General features: G+C 40.2%; 1 protein-coding gene across 2 annotated transcripts in view; it reads left to right on the top strand.

Annotated features, from left to right (window-relative positions):
• The window catches only part of TMEM178B (transmembrane protein 178B), a 217,643-nt gene that overhangs the window by 187,621 nt on the left and 11,595 nt on the right, over positions 1-18,427 (top strand). For both annotated transcript variants that reach the window (XM_075855888.1, XM_075855889.1), the window contains exon 4: positions 17,777-17,914. In XM_075855888.1, the coding sequence (XP_075712003.1) occupies positions 17,777-17,914 (138 nt within the window). The remainder of the gene's footprint in view (positions 1-17,776; positions 17,915-18,427) is intronic.

Genomic DNA, 18,427 nt, shown 5'->3' on the forward strand with positions numbered 1-18,427 from the left:
GATATATGACCTAACCCTCAATGAGAGCTCTGGCAAAAGTACTATATTTTTTAAAATTAACGTTTATTTCCACCATTACTTCTAGGAGCATTGCAATAGAAGGTGCTGAAGTAGCACCATAGCCTCATAAGAAGACAACTTTATGAATGGTGCTTGTTAGGTGAGGGTGGGGGGCCCTGTTGCAGGTTTGCATTGGGTCCCAGAAGCTTTAAGTTACGGCTCTGATTATTTCCTAATATGCCTTACTTTTATTAAATGATAAAATCTGGCTGCATGCAGCCACCACTAGGGGGAGCTGAGTGTATGGTGATCTCCGCCTAGTGGCAGCTGCAGTGGCGAAAGCTATGACTGTGATAGGAAACAAGAAAATTAGCTCAGCTTAACAGCCCAATCGCAGTTATGTGGTCTGTTTCTCTGGTAGTTACGCCCCCTGGGGGCTAGTATTTTTTTGAGTTATCATTTTTTGTTAACTTTACTGGCGTAGGAGGAAATGTTTCTAATCAATCATATTAGTATATGGCAACAATTTCCATTCTTATAGAACGCTCCCGCTTCTTCTTCACTTGCCCTTTTCTCCTTCACCGCTCGTCCTTTCTATCTGCAGTCGTCCATCCCTGTCTGCTCCCACCTCCTCCGTCCGTCCCCTATCTTTCCTTTCCATACGCTCTCACTATAGCCCTCATTCCCCCTTTCACAAAAATGCAATTTCATGCCTAATGCATTTTAAGATTCCATCAGGAAGTTTGGTCTTTGATCAGCGGGACAGACGCCCTGCTGGGCTATTTTTTGCTGGCAAAACGCAATTCTCTTAATTAACACAGCGTGTCTGTTTATCGCTAAATAGAATCAAGCTGAGCGCTCTTCATTTTACTGTTGTATACCCCCTGTTAGCTGAATCTCAACCATGCCAAAGGAAAAAAACACAGGAAGGCTTGTGCCCAATATTCTGACTTTTCTCCTAGAGTCTGACCTCTAACTTCAGAGCAGAAATCCATTCCGAAGCCTGGTATTGGCATTGCTGTGCATTCTCTTTGTTAGGCTTCTTAAAGGGGTTGTCCAGTTTAGACAACCTATTCCATATACCTTATTAGGGAATTCTAAGTTAATAGAAGGGTCCACTGTTTAGAAAACTGGTTTTAAAGAGCGTCCTTCATTCTGGAGGACCTGTCCTGTACAGCATTACATATGGACACTGTGTAATGCTTAGTTTCTCCTCTGGTGGCGCTGCAGAGAAATAGAATACTTACTGCCAGATTTCCACACAGATCACAGTTGATCGCTGGGAGTCCCAGCAGGATGACACTCTATGATCAGCTTATCTTCTAACAAGTAAGGATTATCTAAAGCAGAGAGTCCTTTTAACGGATTCTGGATATATCCTTGGGGAACATGGTACACGGCATTTCCATGCGTTAAAACCCATTGGTTCCAGTAAGAAATGCGTAAAGCGTCATATATCGGTTTGTTTGTTTGTTTTTTGCATAAATCAGTAATACATGGGAATATTTGAAACCTGGTAATATACTATATCTTACATGGGATAAGAGGCATCGTTTTCACCTTCCAGCAGCACGTAGTTTCCCTTTCCCTCTCTGTAAATGTTCATAAACCTCTTCATGTCCAGTATGAAACCGTGAACGCTAGAAAGGAGGAGGGGGATACAGCTGCAGTCTGTCCTACTCAATGTCTGTATGATGCTGTGGGAGGGGAGGAGGGAGCCGCATTTGACAACTCAGCACACAGCACAGATTTTTCCATCAAAAATCAGTTCTTTACATCTAAATGGGGTTGCTTCAGCAGCATGCACTTCTGCAGACCCCATTCAGATAAGTGGTGCAAATCTGCCACGTGTGAATATACTGTAAAAGTTAGTAACAGGGGCGGGCATTGACAACCTTCCATTTAGACCACACCCATATTATTTGAGCATAAAGATAGTACAAATGTGCGAAGTTAACCAGGAAACTCAATTTCTTTGAAAACAGAATAGAAAGCTGCAACTTCACACGTAAAGAAATGACTTGATAATTTCCTTGGAAGTGACAAATGTCGTGTCAAAAGGGACTTGATGAAGCCGCTTGGTATAAGAACTAAGCACTATTATATCAACCATATATATCGGTGACAATGACACTTATTCTGATTTCTAATTTTATGTTTCTTTTTTAAATCTGTAGTAGAACCTGGATTCAAGTATTCACATTCCCTGCAGCGCCACCGCAGGGGAAATAAAGCATTACATAGTGCCCACTGAAATCATTGGGCTGTTCATATAATACATGGACTGGTTGGGTCATCCAGGGTGCGGGATGCTGTAAAGCTCTCTGCTCTGGCTAATAGATGGAAGCGCTATAAGGAAGACCCCAACCCATTCCCCCATTAAGTCAGAATTGCCTACCAGACAACAAAAATTATTTTTACTATATGGTGGAAATGACAGAATTTAGGCCTCATACACACGGCCTGAGCCGTGTGTACGGTCCGTTATTAAGGCACGGACGGCTGCGGACAGTCACCCGTGCTCACATTATATGCGGGCCGTGCTCACATTATAAAATATAGGAGCACGGTCCGCAAATTAAAAAAATAGGAGGTCTTATTTTTAGGGGTCATTTCTACAGGCCAGACACTTACCCGTAAATATACGGGAAGGTGTCCGTGGGCCGTAGAAATGAATGGATCCGTATTTTTATCCGCAATTATAGATCTGTAAAAATTACAGATTACAAAATTGTTTTTTTTTACGTAGAAAATTTATTTTCCTATTAAAATTACAGTTCAACAAACGGTATAAGAAATAGCTAAAACTTCACATTTATTTACATGATCTTAAAATAGGCAAGGTGTCAACACCCGTATTTTTATTTAAAGGGTTTCTCCACTTTTGGTCAATCCCTTGACAATAAGCTAATCACAAAGTGTCCTCCTGCTGGTACCTTCAGCAATCAGCTTAAATCTACGGGGAAACCTGGCAGTAAGGGTATGTTCACACGGCAGCGTCCGTTACGGCTGAAATTACGGAGATGTTTCAGCCTGAAAACATCCCCGTAATTTCAGCCGTATCGGCATGTGCAGGCGCTAGAACGCCGCGTCAATTACGGACGTAATTGGCGCTGCTATTCATTGGAGTCAATGAATAACGGCTCCAATTACGGCCAAAGAAGTGACCGGTCTCTTCTTTGACGCGGGCGTCTATTTACGCGCCGTCATTTGACAGCGGCGCGTAAATTACGCCTCGTGTGAACAGACAAACGTCTGCCCATTGCTTTCAATGGGCAGATGTTTGTCAGCGCTATTGAGGCGCTATTTTCAGACGTAATTCGGGGCAAAAACGCCCGAATTACGTCCGTAAATAGGCCGTGTGAACATACCCTAAGTGTTCAATTTCCCTGCAGCGCCACCACAGGAGAAATGAAGCATTACACAGTACTCATTCATATCAATGTGGTGTCTGTGGTATATATAAAGCTATATTAAGAAAATAATCAACACAGAATTTTGGACCTAAATGGGTTGCAATACCAGACACAGTCCAAGGATAAGGGTGGCGCTGTTTTTGGAGGGAAAAAAAAAGACCCTTTTATTAATCTCAAACAACCCTTTTAAATCCTTTTACAATCCAAGACACAAAAATACCTCATTGTAATCCCAATTTAAAGCACCGGTTTAAGGAGTTAATATAAAGGTTCTCCCTCCGAGCGGCTTTTTCTTCTCCTTTTAACTAGTTTCTATTTAAATGCAGATGTCCTGTCTTTCCCTATCTCTTTCTCTCCTTCTCTTGAGCGGACCGGAGGAAAAGACGTCTTCAATTTAAATGTTAATACGAGACAAACCTTCAAAATGGAGCCAGTGTAGCTGAGCGGGGAGGGGGCCTCTGTCAGTATTTAATATCTCTTTATACCTTCTTCCTTCTATTAAAAAGCACTTTATGTAATGGGAGCGCGCCTCGCCTGAAATACAGAAGTGCCTTATTTACCACTGGCGTAAAAGATTGCGGATGGACCTTTACTATTCAGGTTTTCTCCTACACAAATGGAGAGAAAGGAAAAAAGAGAGAGAAGAGAGGAGAAAAAGAGAGAGGAGAGGAGAAAGAGAGAGAGGAGAGGAGAGGAGAAAAAGAGAGGGAGAAGGCAGAGAGAAGAGAGGAGAAAAAGAGAGAGAGAGAGGAAAGGAGAGAAAGAGAAAAAGAGAGAGAAGAGAGGAGAGAAAGACATAGAGGGAGAAGAGAGAGGAGAGGATAAAAAGAGAGAGAGGAGAGGAGAGAAAGGGAAAAAGAGAGAGAAGAGAGGAGAGAAAGATATAGAGGGAGAAGAGAGAGGAGAGGATAAAAAGAGAGAGAGGAGAGAAAGGGAAAAAGAGAGAGAAGAGAGGAGAGAAAGATATAGAGGGAGAAGAGAGAGGAGAGGATAAAAAGAGAGAGAGGAGAGAAAGGGAAAAAGAGAGAGAAGAGAGGAGAGAAAGATATAGAGGGAGAAGAGAGAGGAGAAAAAGAGAGAGGAGAGAAAGAGAAAAAGTGAGAGGAGAGGAGAGAAAGAGAAAGAGGAGAGGAGAGAAAGGGAAGAAGAGAGAGAGGAGAGAAAGAAACAGAGGGAGAAGATAGAGAGAAGAGAGAGGGGAGGAGAGAAAGAGAAAAAGAGAGAGGAAAGAAAGAGAGACAGAGGAGAGAAGAGAGAAAGAAAGAGAAAAAGAGCGACATTGAGGAGAGAACAGAGAAAGAGAAAAAGAGAGAATTAGAGGAGAGAAGAGAGAAAAAGAGAGAGAGGAGAGAAGAGAGAAAAAGAGAGAGAGGAGAGAAGAGAGAAAGCGAAAAAGAGACAGAGGTTGAGAAGAGAGAAAGAGAGAGAGAAAGAGGGAGAGAGAAAAAGAAAGAAAAAAGTGACAGATAGATATAAAATAGATAGATAGATAGATAGATAGATAGATAGATAGATAGATAGATAGATAGATAGATAGATAGATAGATAGATAGATATTGGGGACATGGCTGTATGTGATAGGGGCAGTGTCATGATATGAGGAAGGAACTGAGACAATAAAGAGATCATAGACTTATCAGTAGGAGCAGAGGCTCCAAACAGCAGCACATAGTAATTCAGCAGTGTGATTATCTTGTGGGGTCAGTGACCTGTCCACTCATGTGATGATGGTGGAGACAGGGCTTCAAGTGACAGGGACAGTGTCAGTATGTGAGAAGGGAAATGGTAAGGAGTTGTTCATAGATCAATGTTGGAAGGCGAAGAGCCTGACAGCAGCACAGAGTATGTCAGGAGAGAAGTGTGCTGATCTTGTGGATGGCAGTGACCTGTCTCTAATCATATCTGTTTCTGGAAAAACTGTGTGACACCCAATTTTCCTGGAGTCCTGAAAGGTAAAAGGACACGCAGTGCCATGTAATTGGGGGAGAGATTTATAAGTAGGTAGATTGGCCATTCAGGAGCCTGGGAAAGAACGGTCATATTGGTTGTCACCCAGATTTCTCGGATTCAGAGACACCTTGACAGAAGAAGACAATTTTTACTTTGCTAAAGCTCCAAACAACAAGCCTCCGGCCTGAACGCCGCGTTGCGTGACGATCCCTGTGCCCCCGTCTGCGAGACACGTTCTGGGCTGGATATTGTGAGATCTGCTGAGCGGAAAATGTCCATCTTTCCAGTGAGGGCCGACCGGCTCGTGGAGACTTTGCTCCTCTGAATGTTTCATCCATGGCCGACCTCTTCTCTCTGGTCTCCACCAGCAAGAGGCAAAGACCGACCATTGGTGGGGTGAGCGAAATCTGTGCAACCAGGTCTCACGCAGGACGAGTAATTAGTTATGACACGGCCCTCGAGGGGAAGGTTTACACATACAGGAGAAGACAGCAAAAGTCAGGCAAGAGTTCACTTACATCAGCTGCGAAATGATGTGATGTCAATTGTAAATTAGAATCCGGGCGCGGTTCCTATAGAATATAATTTAACAGTTTTAGGCATTATATAGTGTTGGGTATATTTGCTTCGAAGACTCCAGTCACATCCAGAGCTGCATTCAAAATTTTGCTGCATTTCCAGTTAACTCTCAGGACCTCTCACTACCTTAAAACGGACTTTCCAGGACTTTAACATTAATAGCTTATACTTAGGATAGGCCTATTTCATTGGTGGGGGTCAGACTCTCGGCACCCCCTGTGATCTGCTAATTAAAGGGCCACAGTGCTCTGGAGGGTCATTGATTAGCAGGCACAGCTCTGTATATTTGGTAGTGGCTGTGCTTAATACTGCAGCTCTCCGCAGTTTAGTCCCTTTCAAGTGAATGAGACTGAACTGCTATACCAGGCACAGCCACTACCAAATGTATGGCGCTGTGCCTGGTAAACAATGAAGTGAATTTAGCCGCAGCCCCTTCACTCAGCGGATCGGTGAGGGTCCAACTCCTGGCACCCCCATCGATCAGCTGAGTCAAGGTATAGGCCATCAATATCAAAAAAAACCTTTAAGGCTCCATAGAGGAGAATACCTCCGTACAGTCTGTGCTGCTTAATTTCATAATACATCTATATACACAACTTTGCTAATACAGAGCTCCAAATCCCCTGCAAGTGTAACTAAAAGTTCAACAAAATAGTGACATGTCAGAAGTTTTGATTGGTGGGGGTCCGAGCACTGAGACCCCCACAATCGCTAAAAAGAAGCTGCAGAAGTGCTCCAGAAAGCCGATGCAGCTGTGTATGGGATCATAGACTTTGTATTGAGCCCGTACACCATTACATTGGCTTTCCGAGCACTTCTGCCGCTTCGTTTTAGCGATCGTGGGGGTCTCAGTGCTCGGACCACAATGATCAAAATTTCTGACATGTCACTTTGACATGTCAGGAGTTTTCTAAAACTTTAGTTACCCTTTAAGGTAGAAGCGGCATGCAGTAAGCTCCTGAGCTCCCCCTAGTGGTGACTGAAGGCAACCAGAATTGTATCATTTAGCTTTATGTCTATGCAGAGGATTTGGAGCTCTGTATCAGAAAACTGGAGCTCTGACCACTATAAAGATACTTTAAAAAATGAATCAGCACAGAATGCTGGACCTACAAATGACATAATATTAGAAGGTGGAGAATCACATGTTTTCTGCTGTGGTGCATTGTGGGAGATGTATTATTTGCTGCGGGCAGCGTACAATGGTCGGAGGTGTGAAATAAATCAATCTCACAGTACAATGCACCTGAGTGCGCTGCATAATGGGATCTCAGGTGAAAACAAATAGTCCTCAGGACCGCTGTTGATCTATGTGATCTGGCCTACGGGGGGAGGGGGTAAGTGCAGCCTTCCCCATGCATTAATTTGGCCCAGTTTTCCAGTAGGAATCACACATCACATATAGCCACTACTATTACAGCCATAGGGGTTGCCACCCAGCTTTTCTACAACCCTGAAGAGCAAATCTATTGACTTGTGCAGAGAATACAGAAGCAGGAGATATATTACTGTATAACTAGGCAGAATTGACATTCAGGTCTCTAGGAAATATTGGTGACAACCTTGTAGGAATACTAAGGGTGGTCATATTAGTTGTCACCCAGCTTTTTTCTGGTACAGATAGACCTAAGATGCGGATAAATAGAATTTTTACTAACATGAAAACTCGAGGACTGATATTTACAGGGGATTTCTGAGGGATGTGCATGGACCCTGCACAGAGCAGGTTTTATCTGGCTGCTAGGAGAGGTGCCAGGGCGGCGGGTGTCCTACTCCTGCTCTGCTGACCCCATTCAGCTCCGTCCCTCCTAAATATGTAAATATGTGTCAAGGAACGATAGGAACTGTCACTAATAATTAAACGAGGAAGGCGACCAGTAGATACTTAAGATTCTGCTGAGGATTTTACAGGTACAACATCTTAAACATTCCTGATATATACACAAAAAAGCTGAACAATACATAAAAGATATAACTCTATGTAATGTCTCTACCCAGCATGTAAATGTAACTTCAGACAACTGATTATATTCTTGTATATAGGAGCAGTATTATAGTAGTTATATTCTTGTATATAGGGGCAGTATTATAGTAGTTATATTCTTGTATATAGGGGCAGTATTATAGTAGTTATATTCTTGTATATAGGAGCAGTATTATAGTAGTTATATTCTTGTATATAGGGGCAGTATTATAGTAGTTATATTCTTGTATATAGGGGCAGTATTATAGTAGTTATATTCTTGTATATAGGAGCAGTATTATAGTAGTTATATTCTTGTATATAGGGGCAGTATTATAGTAGTTATATTCTTGTATATAGGAGCAGTATTATAGTAGTTATATTCTTGTATATAGGAGCAGTATTATAGTAGTTATATTCTTGTATATAGGAGCAGTATTATAGTAGTTATATCCATATATATAGGAGCAGTATTATAGTAGTTATATTCTTGTATATAGGAGCAGTATTATAGTAGTTATATCCATATATATAGGGGCAGTATTATAGTAGTTATATTCTTGTATATAGGGGCAGTTATAGTAGTTATATTCTTGTATATAGGGGCAGTATTATAGTAGTTATATTCTTGTATATAGGAGCAGTATTATAGTAGTTCTATTCTTGTATATAGGGGCAGTATTATAGTAGTTCTATTCTTGTATATAGGAGGCAGTATTATAGTAGTTATATTCTTGTATATAGGGGGCAGTATTATAGTAATTATATTCTTGTATATAGGAGCAGTATTATAGTAGTTATATTCTTGTATATAGAGGGCAGTATTATAGTAGTTATATTCTTGTATATAGGGGGCAGTATTATAGTAATTATATTCTTGTATATAGGAGCAGTATTATAGTAGTTATATTAGTGTATATAGGGGGCAGTATTATAGTAGTTATATTCTTGTATATAGGGGGAGTATTATAGTAGTTATATTCTTGTATATAGGAGGCAGTATTATAGTAGTTATATTCTTGTATATAGGGGGCAGTATTATAGTAGTTATATTCTTGTATATAGGAGCAGTATTATAGTAGTTATATTCTTGTATATAGGAGCAGTATTATAGTAGTTCTATTATTGTATATAGGGGGCAGTATTATAGTAGTTCTATTCTTGTATATAGGGGCAGTATTATAGTAGTCATATTATTGTATATAGAGGGCAGTATTATAGTAGTTATATACTTGTATATAGGGGGAAGTATTATAGTAGTTATATTCTTGTATATAGGAGCAGTATTATAGTAGTTATATTCTTGTATATAGAGAGCAGTATTATAGTAGTTATATTCTTGTATATAGGAGCAGTATTATAGTAGTTATATTCTTGTATATAGGGGCAGTATTATAGTAGTTATATTCTTGTATATAGGGGCAGTATTATAGTAGATATATTCTTGTATATAGGGGCAGTATTATAGTAGTTATATTCTTGTATATAGAAGGCAGTATTATAGTAGTTATAGTCTTGTATATAGGAGGCAGTATTATAGTAGTTATATTCTTGTATATAGGAACAGTACTATAGTAGTTATATTCTTGTATATAGGAGCAGTATTATAGTAGATATATTCTAGTATATAGGGGGCAGTATTATAGTAGTTATATTCTTGTATATAGGGGGCAGTATTATAGTAGATATATTCTTGTATATAGGGGCTGTATTATAGTAGTTATATTCTTGTACATAAAGGGCAGTGTTATAGTAGATATATTCTTGTATATAGGAGCAGTATTATAGTAGTTATATTCTTATATATAGGGAGCAGTATTATAGTAGTTATATTCTTGTATATAGGAGCAGTATTATAGTAGTATATTCTTGTATATAGGGGCAGTATTATAGTAGTTATATTCTTGTATAAAGGAGCAGTATTATAGTAGTATATTCTTGTATAAAGGGGACAGTATTATAGTAGTTATATGCTTGTATATAGGGCGCAGTATTATAGTAGTTATATTCTTCTATATAGGGGGCAGTATTATAGTAGTTATATTCTTGTACATAAGGGGCAGTATTATAGTAGATATATTCTAGTATATAGGGGGCAGTATTATAGTAGTTATATTCTTGTATATAGGGGGCAGTATTATAGTAGATATATTCTTGTATATAGGGGCTGTATTATAGTAGTTATATTCTTGTACATAAAGGGCAGTGTTATAGTAGATATATTCTTGTATATAAGAGCAGTATTATAGTAGTTATATTCTTGTATATAGGGGTCAGTGTTATAGGAGTTTTATTCTTGTACATAGGGAGCAGTATTATAGTAGTTATATTCTTGTATATAGGGGGCAGTATTATAGTAGTTATATTCTTGTATATAAGGGCAGTATTAAAGTAGTTATATTCTTGTATATAGGGGCAGTATTATAGTAGTTATATTCTTGTATATAGGGGCAAAATTATAGTAGTTATATTCTTGTATATAGGGAGCAGTAGTATAGTAGTTATATTCTTGTATGTAGGGGCAGTATTATAGTAGTTATATTCTTGTATATAGGGGCAGTATTATAGTAGTTATATTCTTGTATATAGGAGGCAGTATTATAGTAGTTATATTCTTGTATATAGGAGGCAGTATTATAGTAGTTATATTCTTGTATATAGGAGCAGTATTATAGTAGTTATATTCTTGTATATAGGGGGCAGTATTATAGTAGTTATATTCTTGTATATAGGAGCAGTATTATAGTAGTTATATTCTTGTATATAGGGGCAGTATTATAGTAGCTATATTCTTGTATATAGGGAGCAGTATTATAGTAGTTATATTCTTGTATATAGGGAGCAGTATTATAGTAGTTTTATTCTTGTATATAGGAGCAGTATTATAGTAGTTATATTCTTGTATATAGGGGGCAGTATTATAGTAGTTATATTCTTGTATATAGGGAGCAGTATTATAGTAGTTATATTCTTGTATATAGGAGCAGTATTATAGTAGTTATATTCTTGTATATAGGGGGCAGTATTATAGTAGTTATATTCTTGTATATAGGGAGCCGTATTATAGTAGTTATATTCTTGTATATAGGAGCAGTATTATAGTAGTTATATTCTTGTATGTAGGGGCAGTATTATAGTATTTATATTCTTGTATGTAGGGGCAGTATTATAGTAGTTATATTCTTGTATGTAGGGGCAGTATTATAGTAGTTATATTCTTGTATATAGGTGGCAGTATTAGGGCGGGTTCACACATAGCGGAATTTCACTTAAATTCCGCTGCGGACACTCCGCAGCGTTAATCCGCAGCGGAGCCGTTTCTCCATTGACTTTCACTTTAATTTAGCAGTGTTCGTTTACACGATGCGTACAATTCCGCTGCGGAGCATAGGCTGCGGAGCGGAATTTGGTGTCCGCAGCATGCTCTGTCTGTTGCGGAGCAGTGGCGGACTGGTTGCGGACTCATGGCGGAATTTCTCCATTGACTTCAATGGAGAGTCAAAATTCCGCAATGAAGTCCGCAGATCTTATGTGTGCTGCGGAGCGTATTGTTTTTACTACCATGACATTTCTTCATTCTGGCTGGACCTATGTATTTCTAGGTCTACAGCCAGACTGAGGAAGTCAATGGGGCTCCCGTAATGACGGGAGCGTTGCTAGGAGACGTCTGTAAATAGTCACTGTCCAGGGTGCTGAAAGAGTTACGCGATCAGCAGTAACTGTTTCTGCACCCGGGACAGTGACTACCGATCTCAATATACATGTATCTGTAAAAAAAAATATAAGTTCATACTTACCGAGAACTCCCTGCGTCTGTCTCCAGTCCGGCCTCCCAGGATGACGTTTCAGTGTAAGTGACGGCTGCAGCCAATCACAGGCCAAGCACAGGCTGCAGCGGTCACATGGACTGGAGCGTCATCCAGGGAGGTCGGGCCGGATGCCGAAAGAGGGACGCGTCACCAAGACAACGGGCGGTAAGTATGAATTTCTTTGACTTTCACTAGGGAAAGTGCTGTCCCTTCTCTCTATCCTGCACTGAATAGGGAGAAGAGAAGCACTTTTCCTGCAGTCCGCAGCGGCCAGTCCGCATCAATTTTCTGCACATTTTGTGCAGATCCGCTGCAGAATCTGCAACGCAGATTCTGTGCGGCATTGATGCGGACAGTTGCGGAGGAATTCCGCCATGTGTGGTCATGCCCTTATAGTAGTTATATTCTTGTATATAGTAGGCAGTATTATAGTAGTTATATTCTTGTATATAGGGGCAGTATTATAGTAGTTATATTCTTGTATATAGGAGGCAGTATTATAGTAGTTATATTCTTGTATATAGGAGCAGTATTATAGTAGTTATATTCTTGTATGTAGGGGCAGTTTTATAGTAGTTATATTCTTGTACATAGGGGGCAGTATTATAGTAGTTATATTCTTGTATGTAGGGGCAGTTTTATAGTAGTTATATTCTTGTACATAGGGGGCAGTATTATAGTAGTTATATTCTTGTATATAGGAGCAGTATTATAGTAGTTATATTCTTGTATGTAGGGGGCAATTTTATAGTAGTTATATTCTTGTACATAGGGGGCAGTATTATAGTAGTTATATTCTTGTATATAGGAGCAGTATTATAGTAGTTATATTCTTGTATGTAGGGGCAGTTTTATAGTAGTTATATTGTTGTACATAGGGGGCAGTATTATAGTAGTTATATTCTTGTATATAGGGGCAGTATTATAGTAGTTATATTCTTGTATGTAGGGGCAGTTTTATAGTAGTTATATTCTTGTACATAGGGGGGCAGTATTATAGTAGTTATATTCTTGTACATAGGGGGCAGTATTATAGTAGTTATATGCTTGTATATAGGATGCAGTATTATAGTAGTTATATTCTTGTACATAGGGGGCAGTATTATAGTAGTTATATTCTTGTATATAGGAGCAGTATTATAGTAGTTATATTGTTGTATACAGGGAGCAGTATTATAGGAGTTATATTCTTGTGTACAGGGAGCAGTATTATAGGAGTTATATTATTGTATATAGGGGCAGTATTATAGGAGTTATATTCTTGTATATAGGGGCAGTATTATAGTAGTTATATTCTTGTATATAGGGGGCAGTATTATAGTAGATATATTCTTGTATATAGGGGGAAGTATTATAGTAGTCATATTCTTGTATATAGGAGCAGTATTATAGTAGTTATATTCTTGTATATAGGGGCAGTATTAGGGCATGACCACACGTGGCGGATTTCCTCCGCAACTGTCCGCATCAATGCCGCACAGAATCTGCGTTGCAGATTCTGCTGCGGATCTGCACAAAATGTGCAGAAAATTGATGCGGACTAGCTGCTGCGGACTGCGGGAAAAGTGCTTCCCTTCTCCCTATCAGTGCAGGATAGAGAGAAGGGACAGCACTTTCCCTAGTGAAAGTAAACGATTTTCATACTTACCGGCCGTTGTCTTGGTGACGCGTCCCTCTTTCGGCATCCAGCCCGACCTCCCTGGATGACGCGCCAGTCCATGTGACCGCTGCAGCCTGTGCTTGGCCTGTGATTGGCTGCAGCCGTCACTTACACTGAAACGTCATCCTGGGAGGCCGGACTGGAGACAGACGCAGGGAGTTCTCGGTAAGTATGAACTTATATGTTTTTTTACAGATACATGTATATTGGGATCGGTAGTCACTGTCCCGGGTGCAGAAACAGTTACTGCCGATCGCTTAACTCTTTCAGCACCCTGGACAGTGACTATTTACAGACGTCTCCTAGCAACGCTCCCGTCATTACGGGAGCCCCATTGACTTCCTCAGTCTGGCTGTAGACCTAGAAATACATAGGTCCAGCCAGAATGAAGAAATGTCATGGTAGTAAAACCAATACGCTCCGCAGCACACATAATATCTGCGGACTTCATTGCGGAATTTTGACTCTCCATTGAAGTCAATGGAGAAATTCCGCCATGAGTCCGCCACTGCTCCGCAACAGACAGAGCATGCTGCGGACACCAAATTCCGCTCCGCAGCCTATGCTCCGCAGCGGAATTGTACGCATCGTCTAAACGAACACTGCTAAATTAAAGTGAAAGTCAATGGAGAAACGGCTCCGCTGCGGATTAACGCTGCGGAGTGTCCGCAGCGGAATTTAAGTGAAATTCCGCCACGTGTGAACCCGCCCTTATAGTAGTTATATTCTTGTACATAGGGGGCAGTATTATAGTAGTTATATTCTTGTATATAGGGGCAGTATTATAGTAGTTATATTCTTATATATAGGGGGCAGTATTATAGTAGGTATATTCTTGTACATAGGGGGCAGTATTATAGTAGTTATATTCTTGTATATAGGGGGCAGTATTATAGTAGTTATATTCTTATATATAGGGGGCAGTATTATAGTAGTTATATTTTTGTACATAGGGGGCAGTATTATAGTAGTTATATTCTTGTATATAGGGGGCAGTATTATAGTAGTTATATTCTTATATATAGGGGGCAGTATTATAGTAGTTATATTCTTGTATATAGGGGGCAGTATTATAGTAGTTATATTCTTGTATATAGGGGGCAGTATTATAGTAGTTATATTCTTGTATATAGGAGCAGTATTATAGTAGTTATATTCTTGTATATAGGGGGCAGTATTATAGTAGTTATAGTCTTGTATATAGGAGCAGTATTATAGGAGTTATATTCTTGTATATAGGAGCAGTATTATAGTAGTTATATTCTTGTATATAGGAGCAGTATTATAGTAGTTATATTCCTGTATATAGGGGGCAGTATTATAGTAGGTATATTCTTGTATATAGGAGCAGTATTATAGTAGTTATATTCTTGTATATAGGGGCAGTATTATAGTAGTTATATTCTTGTATATAGGGGGCAGTATTATAGTAGGTATATTCTTGTATATTGGTGCAGTATTATAGTAGTTATATTCTTGTATATAGGGGGCAGTATTATAGTAGTTATATTCTTGTATGTAGGGCCAGTTTTATAGTAGTTATATTCTTGTACATAGGGGGCAGTATTATAGTAGTTATATTCTTGTATATAGGAGCAGTATTATAGTAGTTATATTCTTGTATGTAGGGGCAGTATTATAGTAGTTATATTCTTGTACATAGGGGGCAGTATTATAGTAGTTATATTCTTGTATATAGGGGCAGTATTATAGTAGTTATATTCTTGTATATAGGGGGCAGTATTATAGTAGTTATATTCTTGTATATTGGGGGCAGTATTATAGTAGTTATATTCTTGTACATAGGGGGCAGTATTATAGTAGTTACAGTCTTGGGGGGGGGGCAGTTCTTGGCCTCCCTTCCCTGTAACAAAACAGATTCTCTGTCCAAGCTGTTGCGGGGTACCTATTTTAAAAGTAGGAGTTTCTTGATTGGTATCCTACTGAATGCATGATATAAAACATTTATACCTTCATAATATATTTATAATACATTTCAATAAAACAAAATGTCTGACATATATTATGAGATATACCAGGATGATATAATTATTTGTATATAGGGAATGATTCTATATGAATATAATGATATGCTTGTCTACAACGAGAATGAAATGTCTCTACTCCCGGACTATGGAGCTGCAGCACAGATCCTGTATAACTGAGGATATGGATGGTGGGAAGGTTGAGTAGTTCTCCCCATGTCGACCGTACATCTCTACACAGCTACAGACGACAGCGTGTTCTGTTGTCAGACCCCAGGCTGCGCTGTGCAGAACGGTGACTGCATTCATTAATTTATAATGTGCTCACAAAGCCTTGAAAATACCTCGTCAACCTGTGCTTAACCCTTTACTGCCGCACACAAAAGTATTATACAATGCACGAGATACGGAGCGTGACTACATCATGGAATGCTATTAAGGGCATGACCACACGTGGCGGATTTCCTCCGCAACTGTCCGCATCAATGCCGCACAGAATCTGCGTTGCAGATTCTGCTGCGGATCTGCACAAAATGTGCAGTAAATTGATGCGGACTAGCTGCTGCGGACTGCGGGAAAAGTGCTTCCCTTCTCCCTATTCAGTGCAGGATAGAGAGAAGGGACAGCCCTTTCCCTAGTGAAAGTAAACGAATTTCATACTTACCGGCCGTTGTCTTGGTGACGCGTCCCTCTTTCGGCATCCAGCCTGACCTCCCTGGATGATGCGGCAGTCCATGTGACCGCTGCAGCCTGTGCTTGGCCTGTGATTGGCTGCAGCCGTCCCTTAGACTGAAACGTCATCCTGGGAGGCCGGACTGGAGACAGAAGCAGGGAGTTCTCGGTAAGTATGAACTTATATTTTTTTACAGGTTGCTGTATATTGGGATCGGTAGTCACTGTCCAGGGTGCAGAAACAGTTACTGCCGATCGCTTAACTCTTTCAGAACCCTGGACAGTGACTATTTACAGACGTCTCCTAGCAACGCTCCCGTCATTACGGGAGCCCCATTGACTTCCTCAGTCTGGCTGTAGACCTAGAAATACATAGGTCCAGCCAGAATGAAGAAATGTCAAGTTAAAAAAGCAAGACGCATCCGCAGCACACATAACATGTGCATGACAGCTGCGGACTTCATTGCGGAATTTAGAATCTCCATTGAAGTCAATGGAGAAATTCCGCCATGAGTCCGCAACTGGTCCGCAACAGACAGAGCATGCTGCGGACACCAAATTCCGCTCCGCAGCCTATGCTCCGCAGCGGAATTTTACGCCTCGTCTAAACGAACACTTCTAAATAGAAGTGGAAGTCAATGCAGAAACGGCTCCGCTGCGGATTAACGCTGCGGAGTGTCCGCAGCGGAATTTAAGTGAAATTCCGCCACGTGTGAACCCAGCCTAAAGGGGAATGCCGGTTTTAGTAAATAAAACTTATTCTTTGTGTATTGAAAAGGTATACAATTTTCCAATATCATTTCTGTATAAAATAAAATCACTGCTTACTGTCATTGAATGGGATCCCTCACTGTTTACTGTCAGAGGATTATAATCTATCCAGGTCATGTGATGGACACACAAGTGAATGACGGTGATAGTACGGTTAACCGATCTTGTAACGAATCCTGCACCTGTGTGACTATCACAACACTAGAACCGATTTATATGATTTGGAAGTAAATAATAAACGATTCTATACAATGGCAGCAAGCACATGTCTTGAAAAAAGTGAGGAATGGATACACAAATATATTAGAAACTTCTGATCTGTCTGACAAATCCCAAGGGCAGGGATGTGGCCATAGGGGGCGCTGCGCTAGCAGTAGCAACCAAAACCCTGGTGCCTGAGGGGGGCCCGAAGACCCCTCTTCCACATAAGAAGACACCAGTATAATAAAGGGCACGTGGTAGGTGGGGGGCCCTGTTATAGATTTTGCATTAGGGCCCAGGAGCCTCAAGTCGGAACCATTTTCCATTGACACCTTCGTTTTTGCAATGTCTTCTATCGGTTTCTATTATAATTCTTTTTGCCGGCCGCTCAAAAATTAAAGTGTATGTTCATTTTTTCACATCATCTTACACCTTGTTTATATAATGAATCTATATAACCAGTGGAGTCACTTTATACATATATTGCATTACTGATCACGGTAAAACGAAGTAAATTTTCATCATAGACTGGGTGACAACCCCGGTGGGGAGGATCTGCAGCGGAGCCGACTTGGTTGTCACCCAGCTTTTCCTAGAAACAAATATAACTAAGGAATGACTGACTTGAATTTTTAACAACTGCTCTATAGGATTATGGAATTCTACCGGATCCATTACTGTACATTTATATATTACTTACAGTCTTGTGTTCAGTTTGTGTTATTGTTGTTGTGATTTACGGCTAATCCCTCCTGTTTTTATATTCACAGATTTACGCCGGATGACAGCTGGATTTATGGGAATGGCCGTCGCCATCATTCTGTTCGGCTGGATCATTGGCGTGCTGGGCTGCTGCTGGGACAGGGGGCTCATGCAATATGTCGCTGGTCTACTCTTCCTCATGGGAGGTACGAGGCTCCCATACATAAAACATGATAAAAATGCGGTGATCCTCGCTTTATACTGACTGATGATGGAACAGGGGGGCTGCATCCATGTGTTGAGAACTTCAGATTGCACCCTCTCCGGCTGCAAGGGGGCAACATTATGGCAGATATACCTGACGGACCCCTGAATAAACTGGTTGCACCTTATTTTATCATGGCAGTACTCATAGTGGTACACATAGTGCCCCCTATCCATGGGGTCAACCTCACTATAGTCCCCATAGTGCAAGCCACATAGGGTTCTCCAGAATGTTAGACTCATTGCAGCACCTGGTAGTAAAGCATAACACTTTTTGCTGTACTAGTGTTGTGCTTTACTCCCATTCTACTCCCTGTAACTTCCTCGATCTGTGCTATTCCCTCTCATTACAAAAGATGAATGTCAGTGGGGCAGGAGATCTCCATTACTGATCATTCTTCCGGAGATAGAATATGGTTAGTTGTAGGGACATATGGCATGTCTTCAATAATGCT

This window comes from Rhinoderma darwinii, chromosome 3 (assembly GCF_050947455.1).
Source record: "Rhinoderma darwinii isolate aRhiDar2 chromosome 3, aRhiDar2.hap1, whole genome shotgun sequence".
In the NCBI taxonomy this organism is placed as follows: Eukaryota; Metazoa; Chordata; class Amphibia; order Anura; family Rhinodermatidae; genus Rhinoderma; species Rhinoderma darwinii.